The 16,654-nt window shown below is 40.8% G+C and overlaps 1 protein-coding gene across 1 annotated transcript in view; it reads right to left on the reverse strand.

Moving 5' to 3' along the window:
- The window catches only part of LOC119479656 (ras-related protein Rab-26), a 97,377-nt gene that overhangs the window by 51,201 nt on the left and 29,522 nt on the right, over nucleotides 1–16,654 (reverse strand). Inside the window, exons 3-4 of the mRNA XM_037755484.1 lie at nucleotides 2,297–2,338; nucleotides 663–729 (exon numbers count right to left, since the gene is read on the reverse strand). Of these exons, the coding sequence (XP_037611412.1) occupies nucleotides 663–729; nucleotides 2,297–2,338 (109 nt within the window). The remainder of the gene's footprint in view (nucleotides 1–662; nucleotides 730–2,296; nucleotides 2,339–16,654) is intronic.

Consider the following 16,654-nt stretch of genomic DNA (forward strand, 5'->3'; position numbering starts at 1 on the left):
AAAGATAACAACGGGATCGCTTTCACAACAACCACCCATTACGATGCTTTTTTGTATGCAGCTGAATAGATTCAGGTTTGAGATAATACCTCTACGGCGGAGTGTGTGTGTGTGTTTGTGTGTGTTCCAGAACACCTGCTCATTCAGGTTGGCCTGAGGCACAGCGCTGTCTGTACTCAGTGGGATTGTTTCGAGATATAACTGCTACACACACACACAAACTCATAGCTGTCCCGCCCCCCCCGCTGTGTGAGAGGCAGGCTCATTTTCCCACCCAGTGGTTAGCCTCTCTCGCTTAAGGGAACCTGCACATCACAGTGCCTCTGGCGAATGCCTGCCTGCACACACACACACACACACGCACGCACGCACGCACGCACGCACACACACACACACACACACACACACACACACACACACACACACACACACACACACACACACACACACACACCAGTCTATCAAATCAGCTGCAACTTGGGTGTTTTTTTTGCTATCCCAACAGGAAAGTGGGAGCAACGGGGAGAATGTCAATGTCAATCACAACGTTTTGAAGAAAACAAAGGCAATGAAACATCAGTCAGAGCAGTTTGTCTGTGTCAGAAGGAGATGAAAGACAGAGGGGAGGATGTCAGTCACAATCAAACGCAGAGGGATCCTACCGTTAGCATCGCGGTAGTAAGCATGAGTGACGCTCCGGAAACGCTCCTGTCCAGCAGTGTCCCAAATCTAAAGAGAAAGAACAAGAGCATATCTTTATCATCACAATATTATATTATTATTATTATATAATAATATTTAACATGTCACTGAACCAACTTTTATTTGATTAGCTAAAACAACATCGTCCGAGCAATTATTAATTTAGGCAGCACAACTACTTTGTTAGGTTTAGCAAAATATTGTGGTTTGGGTTTCATAAATACATTTGTTACATAGTTAAGTCAGCAACGTATCGTACGTGATGTAGTTACGTGACTATTATTGCGAAAGCCTGGCACTGATTGTGCGGGATGTGCTCGCCATCCTGGCATGGAGTGAGAAAGACTTTTCCTCTGCTGGATTTGTGATTCAAGAACAGAGAACCCAGCTAAAACCAACGATTGTAGTCACCGTGACATCACCCATTGGTTTGTGGACTGCCGTTTTGAAGCCTCGAGTTCGGCATTTTGTCCGTCGCCATCTTGACACAAGAGGGTGGAGCTAAGTACAACCGAACACTGAATAAGACATTTTTAGGCGACCAAAATGTTTAGAATTAACTTTCATGAACTGAAAACACACTGTGAAAGGGTTAAAGTTCTACCACGGACAATGCCGTGGTAGCGACCTGTCAATCACAAGGTAGCCACGCCCTAAAGCATCCCCTGCTTTATGGTCTATTTGACTCTAAATGGGACCATAATTTACTAAATGAACATCATGCTGTATTGAAGAAGACTTGAAACTAGCGATTGAGACCATAAACTCATGTTTACAATGTTTACTGAGGTAATAAATCAAGTGAGAAGTAGGCTCATTTTCTCATAGACTTCTATACAATCAGACTTATTTTAGCAACCAGAGGAGTCGCCCCCTGCTGGCTGTTAGAAAGAATTCAAGTTTAAGGCACTTCTGCATTGGCTTCACTTCTCAAACCCGGAGGTTTGCCAATGGTCAGGTCGCAGTACTTATATTAACATAATGGGTTGGTTCTGGTACTGAGCTGTGCAGGTTTGCAAAAATGGAGCCGTGCAATCTGCTGTAATGTTCCATTCTGTTTTACAACTTTTAATAAAGTTTTTTAAATTACAAAGTGCGCCTATGCCTGCAACTTTCATTAAACTCCTTCCTGAGGAAATCACCTGAAATATCACATTTGAGCGATCCATTACACAGATCTATTAAAGATATGAAAGATGAGAGAGTGGGAGAGAGAGCGCGAGTGTTGTGTAATTGATGTGAAAAACTCATCAGACAGTATCTAATGCTGTTTTTGAACGACGAGGATTCATCGGCATCTCTGGCTGTCTCTCGCTGATAACTTCCAGGCTTGGTAATCTGATGGAAAGTCTGTTATTCCCTCTTGTGTCTTCAGTCAGGCAGAGCAGCGGGCTAATTGACTGATGGAGATTAACCAAGGCCTCATTAAGTCATCGTATGGGCGGCAGTGAAGATGTATGGGAGGTATGTGCGCCATGGGAAGCTGGTGATTTCTTATTAAGGAGAACACACATACATCCTCACTCTGACTAAACTAAAGTAGACTCTTAAGCATTTACACAGAGACTTCTTAGAGATACATCGTTGTTCTTACCTGCAGTTTGACCTTCACAGCATCAATGCTCATTACTTTATTCTGAAAGACAAAAGAGAGAAAAAAATTAAACTAAATTACAACTGCAGACATTGAAAGCTAGGCAAGTGATAAAGATACTGAGCGCAAGTGAGTAAAAACAGCTATTCAAAACATTACAGAGGCCAAACTAAATGATGCTTTCAAGGGGAATGCTCTTTTCTAAAATGAAATGGAGTTTGTAAAGCAAGTGCAGTGGCATATAGCTTTATTATGATTAGCTTTTTGTGAATACTAAGAGACCGGCATCTACAACGAGGCTCTCTTTTCAACTCAATATCATGTTAAAGCTGTCCACCAGAGGATTGTGTGTCAGTGTCATGTTTTGCCTCACCAAATAGGGAATATTACATGAATGTATGAAGGTGCAGCATCAGCAGGGAGCAACAAAACCACTCACTTAGGTTTAGGAAAAATATCATAGTTGCGCTTAAAATAAGTACGTGAAGTACTTATAAGTAAAAGTAAAATACCTACAGAAACAACGCAACAAACATACGTAACAAAAGTATGGAAAACACGTCACAAATGTCACTAAAAAACTTTGGAAAAACTTTAACTTTTGCAGAACAAAACTGAAAAACTCTCGAAGAACTCTCGAAAACTGGTGTCCTGGTTGAAAGTCCTGTGTTTGTTGGACCCATTCACCTCCGCCATAAGCAGTCTTTCTCAATTTTTATTCCACGTTTATTGCATCATTTACCAACACTGAAGATGCCAAGCACACTGTAGCTTTCCAATACCTCTGCGGTATTTTCATGGAGGAAAATAATTGGTTCTTGGGATCAGAATGACACCAAGTTAATGGTCACCAGTTGCAGCAGCTCCTGCATTGTCTTCAACGACTCTACTAGATAGAGAGCTGACCTTAACTTTGCCATCCATCATTACACAAGGTGTGATACAATTGGCAAACAAGATGGATGAGCACACAGCCTTGGTCAGGACCCAGTGGGGATATCAGCAACCCTGCGTTTCACGGAGAGACGGGTTTCCAACCGGTGCTGGCGCAAAACATGTTTTTCTCTGCATTTTACGCCTCGTTATCCTGTTAGCATATAGTATGTACAGCTTGGGGACTGAAACTATGGTTGAATGGTTTAGCCTTTACTCTTATGGTCCTGTAGAGCCCAATAGAGTGTCAACATGCTGACATAGTAGTCCAATTAATAAGGCTGCACGATATTGGAAAGAAAACTGACATTGCAATTTTTTTTATGCACTATACAGTATATTGCGATATGAAAAAATACAGGACTTTTCACCCTAAATTATGTATCTTTTGAAAAAGGTTGATGCATCAATCTGGTGCACTTTGAGAGCAAAATTAAGAGGCTAGCTCTTTAGTATGTAGAGCTATGTTGAACTTTGTGCTCTTGTTAACAATTTAATCTTAAACCTGTGGTTGTTAACCTGACCTGTTAGATGTTTTGTTACACATAACCATCTGAGAAGCCGTCATTGGAAACTGCCTAGAAAAGGACAGGCATTTTCAAAAAAATACTTGGCAGGTGATTGGATGAACTGTCTGTCAATCAAACTCTTGCCGAAACCGGTAGGGAGAAGAGCAAAAAACATCTTTTCCAATGAGAAAAGCATTCGGTACCGTACTTTGATCTTCTGTCAATGAAGAAATACTCTACAAATATACCAAACCGAGTGGCCGTCCCTGACCCGCCTGGTTGAATTCTACGCAGAAGCAGACCACACCCCCAAGTTGTAGCATAACGGTATATTGTGGAGCCCAAGCTCCCAGGAAGAGCTCCGGGCTTTGAAGCAAATATTCGCAGTGGCCACGATGGGATTACAACTTCCGGGTGGGTCACATGATGTGATTAGGCCCAAAATGACTTTTTCCCATAGACTTACATTAGGAAAGAGACGTCTGTAACTCAGCTGATCTTTTTTTTTTTTTTTAGGTAAATCAACTACCCAGTACAAATACTTAAATAACCCTTATTTAAATCATTGGGTACTAGAAATTATAAAATACATTAATAGCCAAATCCAGAGTTATTTTCCTCCATTCATGTGAATGAGCCCAAGCCCGATGGTGGATCAAGGGCTGGGAGGCGGGGTTAAAGGAAACGCTACTGCCCTGTGGACCCATGGATGTGCAAGACCGCCGAAAGATCTGGGTATTTTTATCACTCGGCAGTCGAGCCATTTTGGCTTCACGCACCACTGAGCAACTTCTATAGGAATGAAGGGAGCCTGCCTCCAACGCTGTAATCAGTTCTCCTGTACATCCATGGTGGTGCTGGATGTTCATCTACATTTAAGGGGCCAAGACATGAGCAGGAGATGAAAACGGCAAACAAGGCTTTGTCTTTCAGGGAAGTCGGAAAGAACCTGGTACGGCAAGAAAGATGACTGTGACGGGAATAGCAGTTTATAGTTGACTGTCGTCAAAAGTGATGGTTGGTCAGAGAACTGCATGAAAATCCCAGATGAAGACCTTTTGGGTTCTAAGCAACACAGGAGAGGAGACGGCAGCAGAAAACGGCTGATCTGTTGGCCCAGTCTCAACAGCAGAGAAATTGAAGTTATGATTGCTTTTCACTCGCAGTTGAAAAAGCTTTTCATTTTTTTTTTTTTAAATTGAGGCATTTCCTCTTTCCAATGTGGGTAGGTTGGCAGGTCAGACAGCAAAAAGACCTCGGCATGAAAGAAAGCGGCTGAATACGGTAGCAGGAGGGTGAGCAGTCTGTGTTAAAAAGCATGTCAACATACACACACGGAACACGGAAAAATGCATTCCATTAAACTGAATTGAATACCTGCTGGCTAGGTTGAAGTGGATTGTAGAATAACTGAGCAACAAATCACGGGCTGGAGCGACCCTGCAGGCAAGTGGCTCGGCACAGTGTGTATGTGTGTGAAAATAAACTAATCACAAGAGCAAACAAAGCCTAATTTATTTGGTCACTCCGCTTAATGCTGCATCACCTGCACCCAAAAGTTCCTTTTGGTTTCCATCCAGTTTTCTGCTTGGCAGTCAAACTGTACAATCAGAGGCTGGTGTCGGTGAGTTTGAAGCCTTGAGCAATTGGCCCACTCTCCGACGACTTACTTTCCCTCATTTTTAATGCATTTCATCCATATTGCATGGGATATAGTGAGGTATTGTTAGTTTACCTTACAAATGGGAAACACTTAACATCATCGGAGAATCATTTGCTGCGTGTTTACTGCGCTTTACACCTGGAAAGAGTAACCGCCCAAGGGCAGCCTCTGGAAACAAACAGTGGTTATGTTTATGCCCACAGAAGCTCAGGAGAAGTCTTCTATGATGGCTGTTGACAGAAGGGTTACAGATTCTAACATGAATTAGCAATCTGAGAGACTCCCTGGGTTAGCTCGCTCATTCCGGCGGAGCAGCTCACTGGAAAAATATGTTTTTACATGTAGGGAAGGATGCCTCCTGGTACCAGCTATATAAATGTTTTTTGTACCCTAACCCCACCACCAGCCGCTTGAGTAGTGTTGAGTTAAAATGCTAAACTTTGTTCAATTTCTCTATAAGCCTTAGGCCGCTTTTAGACAGACAACAGCCCTGTGTGAAAAAATGCAGTCCCTTGATTCATTTCAATGAGGCCACTCACTTTGAAGCAGCAGAGTGCAACAGCATCAACCTCTTCCACTCCTCAAGGGCGCCGGCACCATCGGACGACTTTACGGTCTTTCAGAGGCTGTGGCGGGCTCAGTTTTAGAGCTAGAGAAGTTACTATCATATGGAGCTAGAAAAAAAACCCAAGGAATTCATTGGTACCAGCCATGTCACGCTAGCATGACGGGAAGGAGGCTAAATAACGCTCCTAAATTTTGGTGAGGAAAAACTGGCATGGCAATTTCCAAAGGGGTCCCCTTGACCTCTGACCTCAAAATATCAGAGTGAAAATGGGTTCTATGGGTACCCACGAGTCTCCCCTTTACAGACATGCCCACTTTATGATAATCACATGCAGTTTGGGTAAAAAACAATGCCATTTTTTGGTTTTGGTTTCTGCATACTGGGGTCCCTAAACAGTCTTAGAATTACATAAAGTGGGTATCACTGTAAAGCTGAGACTCTTGTGGATCCAAGGAGCCCAACTGTTTTCATGTGTGATGATGTTAGTCCCCATAGTAGCCATTTAATTGTCGTGAGACCATTTTTTGAAACTTGACCTCACTGTATAAAAATGAGCTGTGCTGAATCACAGCCTCATGAAACTTAACAGCCACAAAAATGCAGTCTCTTCATAGAGGCCTAGGGCATTCAGAGGATGGATGGCTTTCCTAGATAGATTGACAATAAAAAGGGTTTCTGAGCAGTTTCCATTACTGAAATGCTTACCACCAAGGAAGCAATACTCCAGCCACCCAGCCAGCAAATAGTGTAAAAGATATTTTCTGTGGTTAACTGTGCCTATCTTATCTGGATCTGATTTCAATATTTTAATTTTATTTCTAAAACTAGACATAATAACCATGTTGCTAAATAACACAACTACAATGGAAAAGGAGGAAGCTGAAATTGAATAAAAAAAAAATGACACACTGGGTGAGTTTTCCAGGTGCAGCCACTCCAAATCCATTTGCTACCACCATCACCACCATCACCACCACTCTGCCTGGGAGCAGATGTTTCAGGGCTCTCCACCATTATAAGTAACCAGTAATGCTTATTCTGAGTCACTGGAGGTTTGTTTGCAATATGCAGTTTTATTTGGTTCTGTTATGTAAGAGCCACAACTGAGATATCCGTGTTAATGTCTGATGGAAGCGGGACTAACAGGGACTGGTTTACAGTGTTACAGTGACACAAAGTGTTACTAATGTTTTACTTTACACCGGAGTAAAGATGTTAGCGGCGCTGCGTGTAGGCTGGGTGTTAATATAACTGTGAGTCCACAACACCATCCGGCAGAATGTTTCAGCTTTGATGTGAAATCTATCAGCTTTCTGTGATGAGCAGATATGTGAAGCAGGTTTTATGAAGATGAAGTCATAACTGGATGAGATAGGAGGCATAAGAGATCAAGTCTTGTCATATGATCTATAGCCTATTTGTCTATAAAATCCTGTTTATTATAGGCAATAAATAAACTTTGACTTGACCTTGTCAATAGGACCGGTCATTACCGTCTTTTACACCATCTTTTCCAGCTCCATTATTCTACGTTGTGAGTGAGTGTCTCAGTCAACGTTTTTTAAACGGGATCACTGATGAAACAAACTATTATACATAAAAATAATAATGATCTTCAGCTGTACTTGGCTCTTACACGGCATCTAAAGGCTCATATCTACTGTGTTGCTGACCTGGAAAAACAAACAGAAGCTGGGCATTTGTTTTTTAGGCTGTGTGACATACAAGGACGCATATGTGAACCAGCACACCTGTACTCACTCAGACACAAACACACACGAAACAAAGACTTGGGCGTGTATTTGTCAAGCGTCTCAGAGTGGGAAATCAGTCCTACGCCAAAAAATTGTCAGAGTAGGTTAACTTTATTAACCTAGGAAATGAATTTCCTAGGTTGGCTAATGACTAATGAAATGACTAATTCATATATAACCCACGTAGTCGTGAGCCAGAACGTGCAGGACAGCCTGTAGGTGACATAGTAAAAAAGGCCGACAAAGTTTGCGTAGGGAGGTCGGGTCAAACAAACATGAGACTTTTCCGCAGGAGACTGCTGTTAGTGTCCCGTGTGATATACCAAAGGTCAAGGTTGACTTATTTTAACGTACTTCTGTTACGTAACTTACGTACTTAACTAACGCCACTTGTGTAAGTTACATAACAAACGTACTTATTATACGTAACAAACGTAATTGTTTTACATAACAATCATACTGATTTTATGTAACAAACATACTTATTTTATGCAACGAAAGTACCGATTTTAACGTAATTGTTTTACATGCTTATTTACTGATCACTTGTGTTGCTGGGCATTCGTAGAAGGCATGAAAAATGAAAAAAATAACTTTCCGTAAGATATCATACAAACCGTTGTAGTAGGATACAAGTTCTGTTTTTTTTAGCCACGAGTTGCTTGCCAGTTTTTAGTTATAGTTATGCGAATGACTGGTAAATATCATTCTGAGATTTAAGCTATTTATTTATAACTTAGTCATGTATATTATTTGCCTATACATATAAAGCCAACAAAAAAAGTGGTACTATTTTCTGCATATTTCAAACACAGCAGTACACTGCTACATGTTATCTGACTTTCAGCTTTGCGGCTTTGAGTGTCATAAAACAGTCATGTCACACTCCCCAAGGAATAGTCCTGAAAGTAAGTGTAGGTGGCTTCATAAATGACTCAAGTCCAACTCTGAAGTGTATTTAGTTGTAGTTTAACTTTCAGCACATATACTGGGACTGATTCTGAGATGCTTGATAAATAAGGACCCAGGTCCCACCTCCTTTATTTAGTGCTTCTGAAAATGGTTCCCCAGTCAAAGCATATCCAAATACTGCAGCTGCAAGTCCAATTATTAGCCCTGTTAACACATAAAAACATGAACATGCATGTAGTAGTAGACACTGTAGGTGTTACAGGTGTTGGTTCCTTAGGTTTAAGACGAAATTCCATCTTTGCGTGCACAAACAACCCTCGATTATATTAACTGCCTAAAGTCAAAACCAAATACTAATTCTAATCAAGATTCATTCAACTTAAACCAAAGTTAAAATCCAAACTTCATTCATTGAGCATTAAAGCTTGTTGTGTTGTTGCTTCAATGTATGCCTTTCTGAGGCACGTAGCTAAGTAAATTAACTCAAGTACTTATGTAAAATTTAGAAGTACTTGCACTTGATTATCCTCTATTTTATGCTAATTTATGGTTCTATATAATGAGCTGTTATAGTATTAAACCACCCGATAGTAGAACAAACAGTCCACCTGGACCAGCTTCAGCACCTCTTCCACTCCACCCCTCTTTACCATAGACCCAGTGGGGGACAAAGGGTCTTTAGGGGGAGACAGCAGGTCAACAGTAGATGTCACATAAAAGTGGAGTACATCATCTGAAAGCTGGAACCTGAAGATTAATTTGAGCTAAATGACTTGTTCAATGTATCAATTTTACTTGTAGAGTGTATTGGGACTCAGCTGCACTTTAAAAGGTGCTATTGATAACATTCGGCCACTAGATGTCGCATTCTCCCTCCCCCGTTCTATTGCATTAACTTCACAACAAGTCGTTGCCAGGCAGACAACGTCAATCTCAGCCGTTTATCCCTTTTTTCCACACTAACTGACGACACAGAGACACCACGTGATTTTACAATTGGCTCCCAAGCCTGCATCCTCTGAATGCTCTAGGTCTCCAGTTTGATCCATCCATCCTCTGAATGCTCTAGGTCTCTAGTTTGATCCATCCATCCTCTGAATGCTCTAGATCTCTAGTTTGATCCATCCATCCTCTGAATGCTCTAGGTCTCTAGTTGGTGGCTGTAAAGTTTCATGAGGCTGTGATTATCCTAGAGGTCACCACAGGTCCTTTTATACAGTGACATCAAGTTTCAATAAAAGGTCTCACTACAATGAAATGGCTTCTATGAGGACTAACATCATCACACATGAATACAATTGGGCTCATTGGATCCACAAGAGTCTTTCCAGTCATATCCAATTTATAAAAATTCCAAGACTGTTTAGGGTTCATTTAGAATAGGCGAAAATAACACATTTATACTGCAGTCAAAAAACTGCATGGTTTTTGCCCAAAACTGCAAATGCTGCCATGCCTTAATGCATCAGTAATAATATTCCAATATAATATAATATAAGATGATATGACACTTATATTAGGGGAAATTTTGCCTGCTAAACATGTGTGACGGTATGAAGAGAATTATGATATTGACGTTCAAGAAATTGTATTGGTTGGTTTGTTTTTAATCGAACCAGCTACCGAAATTTAAAAAACAAAACCTGCACCTCAAAATACCAAAGTTTCAGAGCACAGATAAAACTAAAAATACAGAACACTTTACATGTAGGGCCCCATAGCCACCATGCATACACTCCATCATGCACTGGTTGTTTAAACAAAATGTCAGCTCTTCTAAATGGTGCTCCCTTTCGCACTTCATCCCCAAAAATAAACTAAGAAGGTTCAATAGGCAGCTGAGGAAATCAATGTTAAAAGCTGACACAAACAAGTCATATTTCCGAAGGTGTGTGTGTGTTAGCTGATAAGCGTGGCAGCAGTAAAGTGGCAGATTGTGGAATGGGCTTTGACAGACTGACAATTTTTGTAGATTGCTGTGCAGTGTGGACACCCACACGTTGCCACACACACACACACACACACACACGTACATGCAAACAACGGTAAGTAAGGAAGCCAAACACATACATATTAGACAACAGCCACACATACTGAACACTTATTAAAACACAAAGACAATACACACACACACATACAGTATAAAGGCTATGACTAAACACACTAACGCCTACACACGGTGCTGAGCTATTGACAAATGACCATTAATATTCATCAGCAGCCTTAAGAACTAGACAGCTCTAAGCTATCTGTCAATCAACCTGCCAGCCTGACCAGCACTTACTTTGAATATATATGAGTAATCAGGACCTCCAACAACAACAACAACATACATATAGACTAGGACTATCAAAGTTAATGTAATAACGCGTTAACGCAAATTCGTTTTGAACGCCACCATTTTTTTAACAAAACTTGCAATTTTTAGGTTGCAGACGCTCAATTCTAAAGCTAGAGTGAAGATACTTGTATCATATCAAACTAGAAAAACCTAATGAATCCATTGGTACCAGCCATGTCATACCAGCTTGTCACGAAGCATTAACACAAGGCAGAATTTTAACCTCTTCCACTCGGATGTCGGCGTCCTCGGCCGACTTTACTGTCTTTCAGAAGCTGTACCATGCTCAGGCTCAGGTTTTATGGTACATGTCCACAGGGGCGTTTTTTATCGCGAGGGATCGCCTCGCTTCCCAGCACGCTTGATGGGCTGCTACTATAGGCACTGGGCACCTGATTGGACGAACACTTTCCCTCATGGGCTGCTGCTCCCAACTTTCGAAACTGGAACCAACATGGTTGGTTTCCAAACATCGTTTCTTCTCTTCTCTTATATAACAAAAAATAGTTCACTGAAATGTATCTCTGATAGCATTTTATGAGAGAAATAAGCCATGCACTGGCTGAATCTGTCTATATTTTGGAACCACAAAGCTTAGTTTAAAAGTTTCTTGGGAGTTTCCATAGGCGGTGAGTTGCGTCGGACGTCCGTGATTTGCTTTATGTAACTTTATGTAAATGAGGAACGGCCAGTGTGACGCCCCGTCTCTCGAATCGCACCGCCACGCTATCAGAATGCATTGCACGGCTGCTTACGTAGACAATGAATGGGAAGCGTGGAATGGACGGAGGATGTGGACATGTACCAATAGAGCTAGAGTGAAGATACTGGTATCCTATGAAACTAGAAAAGGGGTTCCAACCCTGTTATGTCCCAACAAGCTAGTTGGGAAGGAAGCTAAATAACGCACCAAACTTGTGTTAAATTTTTAAAAAAAACTGGCATGGCCATTTTCAAAGGAGTCCCTTGACCTCTGACCTCCAGATATGTGAATGTAAATGGGTTCTATGGGTACCCACGAGTGTCCCCTTTACAGACATGCCCACTTTATGATAATCACATGCAGTTTGGGGCAAGTCATAGTCAAGTCAGCACACTGACACACTGACAGCTGTTGTTGCCTGTTGGGCTGCAGTTTGCCATGTTATGATTTGAGCATATTATTTCTGCTAAATGCAGTACCTGTGAGGGTTTCTGGACAATAGTTGTCATTGTTTTGTGTTGTTAATTGATTTCCAATAATAAATATATACATACATTTGCATAAAGCAAGCATATTTGCCTACTTCCATGTTGATAAGAGTATTAAACACTTGACAGATCTTCCTTTAAGGTTCATTTTGAGCAGAAAAATGTGTGATTAATCACGATTAACTATTGACAATCGTGATTAATCGCGATTAAATATCTTAATCGATTGACAGCCCTTGTATAAACATTTTACTATGGTCTTATGATACTGCCTACATCATGCTTTGGATAACAGCAAAGGACAGAACCATTGGAACAGTTGCTGCAACAGTGTATCATGTATTCCGTTTTTGAAATGGAGTCTATTGGCCGTCATCTAAAACTGTAGCAGGGTTTTCCCACTCAATTGTGCTCCTTTGTTTGTCCTGGCATTAAAAAAAACTGCTGTGAAGTTTCATTCATTAATTTTAATCACTCGCTGTTTTGATTTCCAAAACAGAGTGCCAGCAGTGAGGTTTAAACACCAGAAATCTCAACAACCCCGCTAGTAATACGAGGATGACTCGCTGATATTGATCAATCCATTTCAAATGCTGAACTAATGCTGTGGCTCGTTCCCAATAGGCATTATGTTTTTCCATCTTTCTGACACATTTGATGTGTCACAACCAACCAAGTGTTCCAACAACAGAAACCAATGCAAGGCAGATGACAGATAAACATCTTGAGGTCAGGAACAGTGTGGTAGATTATATGACACTTTGTCTGTACTGGCTGCTTAGCAAAACAGCACATCAGCACCTGGAATCTTGTCGTCGCCGTGAGGTTGCCAGGCAACTAGTCAAGACTCCAGAAAGTGACTGTGCCAGGCCAAGAAATAGTCCTGCACATAACCCCCTGTTTAACTACAATGTGTCATTTTTACACTTGTTTTTTTGTACGGATTGAATAAAACAAGATATAACAGGTTGATTAGTGTAGTAGTAGTATAAATTGTCTCATCTAAAGACCTTTACACACCAGGGGCGTGATGAATAAACAACACGCAAATGCAAGATACTCGCCTACGAATATTATGTCTAGGGCTTTTATTGTGAAAGGCAAGAACGGAAGGAGTGGATCTGCTCTTCACCATCTTTGTCAAGGTACAAAGGAGTAATAAAGGTTGCTGTCTTGGTTCGTACGAAGCCTCCGTATTGTTGTTTCATAAATATAGGCGTCACTCAACCCATTCCGCACAAATTGATAGGTTGATGTCTTTATTCGTGGTGCAAAAGCTCAGTAAAATTGACCTTGTTCGGAAAAAAAGTAGACACTTTTTCGGGGTCCAACAAACAGAGGACTTTCAACCAGGAGATGGGGATGTTCGAAACTGGTGTTTTTTTTTTGTAAGTTACGTTAGTGACATTTGTCACGTGTTTTAGTGATGTTCTTTACGTGTTTTCTGTACTTATGTTATGTTGTTTCTGTACATATTTGACTATTTTAAGCCCAACCATGTATTTTTTTCTTAAACCTAACAAAGTGGTTTTGTTGCCTAAACCTAACTGCAGCCATAACCATAGTTTTGTTGCATGGTGTACAAAGTCGCAAAAGGCCTCGTATAAATGACATGCGAATAGCCTTAAATGCGTTCTCATGACATGCGGTATATCATTGTAATGCGAATAGCCTTAAATGTGTTCTCATGACATGTGGCATATCATTGTAATGCGTGCTATTTATACGCCTTCCCATGAGATCGGGTTGAAAATAAGACCTTAAGACCAATGTTGTATTAAACCAGAGTTTAAAAAGGTTAAAAGGGTCATTTTATTTAAATTCTCAAGGTTTTCCTCTAATGAGCCAAGCCAGAGGGGTTTTGTGTGGGTTGGAACGTAAAAACAGCCAGGTGCTTTTCTGACAAAGTAGCAGACCTGACAAACTTTACAGACACAAAGAAACTGTCAGCATTTGGCTTTCAGCTGCTGTTAATTTTCTCCCTGGCTTCCACTTCACTATCAGGAGGTAAACAGAAAAACTGCCAGCGAACTTTATCAAAAAGCTTTTACAACACACACACACACACGTCTCAACAGCGCTCTCTCTAATTAGCGCTGACTTAATGAGAGTTAATTATTTCAGTATGCTGGCTCTTCAAGTTTTGGGGAGGAATCGAGGGCTCAGGTAAAGACAAATTACGAGAAAACCCTGAATGGTCGTACGAGAGATGAATACAGAAACTATTGTAGGAACTCATTTGACAATGACGGATGTGCTATGTAGTGGTTACTGAAATCAAAAGTTCAGAAATAAAAAGGAAATAAAAGAAAGTAATTTCCTCTCGCTGGCCTTGGGTTCAAATAAAGCACTGTAGCATGAACACCCACGATGAACACCCACTTTGCCCCTCTGTCAAAGAAACTGGTCCCACACAGCAACGTTGGTAATGAAGGACCTATTTCTTTGACGAGAGGAAAATTAAATCAATGAATCCCTGGCTTCTTCCACACTGTAATCAGCATAATATGCCCCGCTGATTTCGATTGGGAACTTTGTTCTCTTAACTGCTGCATTGTCAAACCAAAGTTCATAAAAATATAATATTACCTTATCTTAATGTGCCACCAGTTCTTCATCGAGTCAAAACCAAATGGTAAAACTTTCACTCTGGACTGATGGTTGCAATCCGAGGTGCAAGACTAGACAACAAAAGTGCAACTTAGTTGGCAAGTAACAAAGTAAGTCTTTAAATAGTCTTAAAGCAGCATTCATTTACTTTTGTTGGCCACTTGGAGGCAGCGAAACAAGCTACAAACACAAAACTGACATTACTTCATAAAGTGTTCACAAAGAGTTGCCTATTTATAACTCCAGCAGACACGGAGCAACATTAGCATTCATTTGGAGATGCGTATTTCTGGCCACCAGATGGATATACGTCCAATATCCACTCTGCTTTCAGCTTTTTTTTGGTCTCCACCAACTGCTCAGGGAAATATCTTGCTTATTAGCTGCTAAAATGCTCCACTTTGTTCACCAGCTAGTCGCTAACTTTGTCTGTTTATGGATTGATGCTGGACAGGTAACGTACAGTGGGTTTATCAGAGATTTTTGTAGGTTCTCATGAGGTTGTTGAACCAAATTACAAAAATTGCGGCCCTAAAAAAAACAAACAAGGGGCTTAAAGATGCTAACAAGCTCAGTAGAGCGGAGAGGAACCATAGAGATGGTGATAATTCTTTATGACACTATGAGAGGGTTGTCTTTCAAATTACAAATAGTCATTTGATCCCTTATTAAAAGTGCAGTGTGTAGGATTTGGCGGCATCTAGCGGTGAGGTTGCAGATTGCAACCAACTGAAAACACGAATGGCCTCATCTAGAGCCAGTGTTTGGGCTACTGTAGAAACATGGACCTGTTCCCTATGTAGATATAAACAGCTCAATCTAAGGTAATGAAAAACTCTTATTTTCAGGTGATTATACACTAAAGAAAACTAACATTATATTACATTTCTCCCAATGGATCCCCCTAAATACTACAAACGGTGCCTTTAATATCAGAAACATTGATTAGTGCAGCTTTAATGTCGCTTGAACGCATTAAAAGAACAATGTATTGATTAATATAGAATGCTGTAATATACTACAATTGCTTGTTTGTATCGAACCATGCTTCCTCATTTTGTCTGCACACACATATACGCACACACACACACACACACACACACACACGTCTTAAGTGAGCTCTTCAAACAGAAGGAGCAGCCTGCCGTGTTAGCTTAGCAGTCTAGAGGAAATGGACACTGGTTCTCGATGAAAAGCCAACACAGCCTTCAATAAGAAAGCACATTCATTCAGACGAAAGGTACCACATGAAAGACACAGAGGCATGTGTATTTGTTTTCTGGTTTATCATTAACTGGAAGATTGTGTCGTAGTGCAACGACTGACACGAGTTACAGCAGTTCTGTTGACACCCGCTATGCTTTGCTGCTGCGATGTTATTTTGAACAGCACTCTCAGAGATCATCTGTCAGTCAAATACTCTGAGTGGTATTGGGATGTTTTTCCCTTTGGACTTTCTGTAGATTTAATTGTGGTCTATAGTTGGCGCAGTTTTCTTTATATATTCAGCATGGTGTTTATCGCTGCTCATGCTAAAGATTAGAGATGTTGCGATACCGATTCTGATACCTGAACTTGCGGTATCGGCCGATACCAAGTACTGATCCAATACCAGTATGATAAAAAATATATATATAGTTATTATTATTATTTAACAGCTGTTTCCTACTGACTATGTATGGATATGATATGATTGCTATCTTTACACAATACAATACAATTCTATATTCTCTTAGCTGTCTCCTCAGTGGACAGCCTGTGTGCTAATTTGTCCTGCAGGGTGCAATATTCACACACCCTACTAAGGTACTGCCACCCCTTGAAACGGACGCCTTACATACTGCACATATTACTGTTTACTTGTTGGATTTCTCTGA

Source organism: Sebastes umbrosus, chromosome 20 (assembly GCF_015220745.1).
Source record: "Sebastes umbrosus isolate fSebUmb1 chromosome 20, fSebUmb1.pri, whole genome shotgun sequence".
Lineage (NCBI taxonomy): Eukaryota > Metazoa > Chordata > Actinopteri > Perciformes > Sebastidae > Sebastes > Sebastes umbrosus.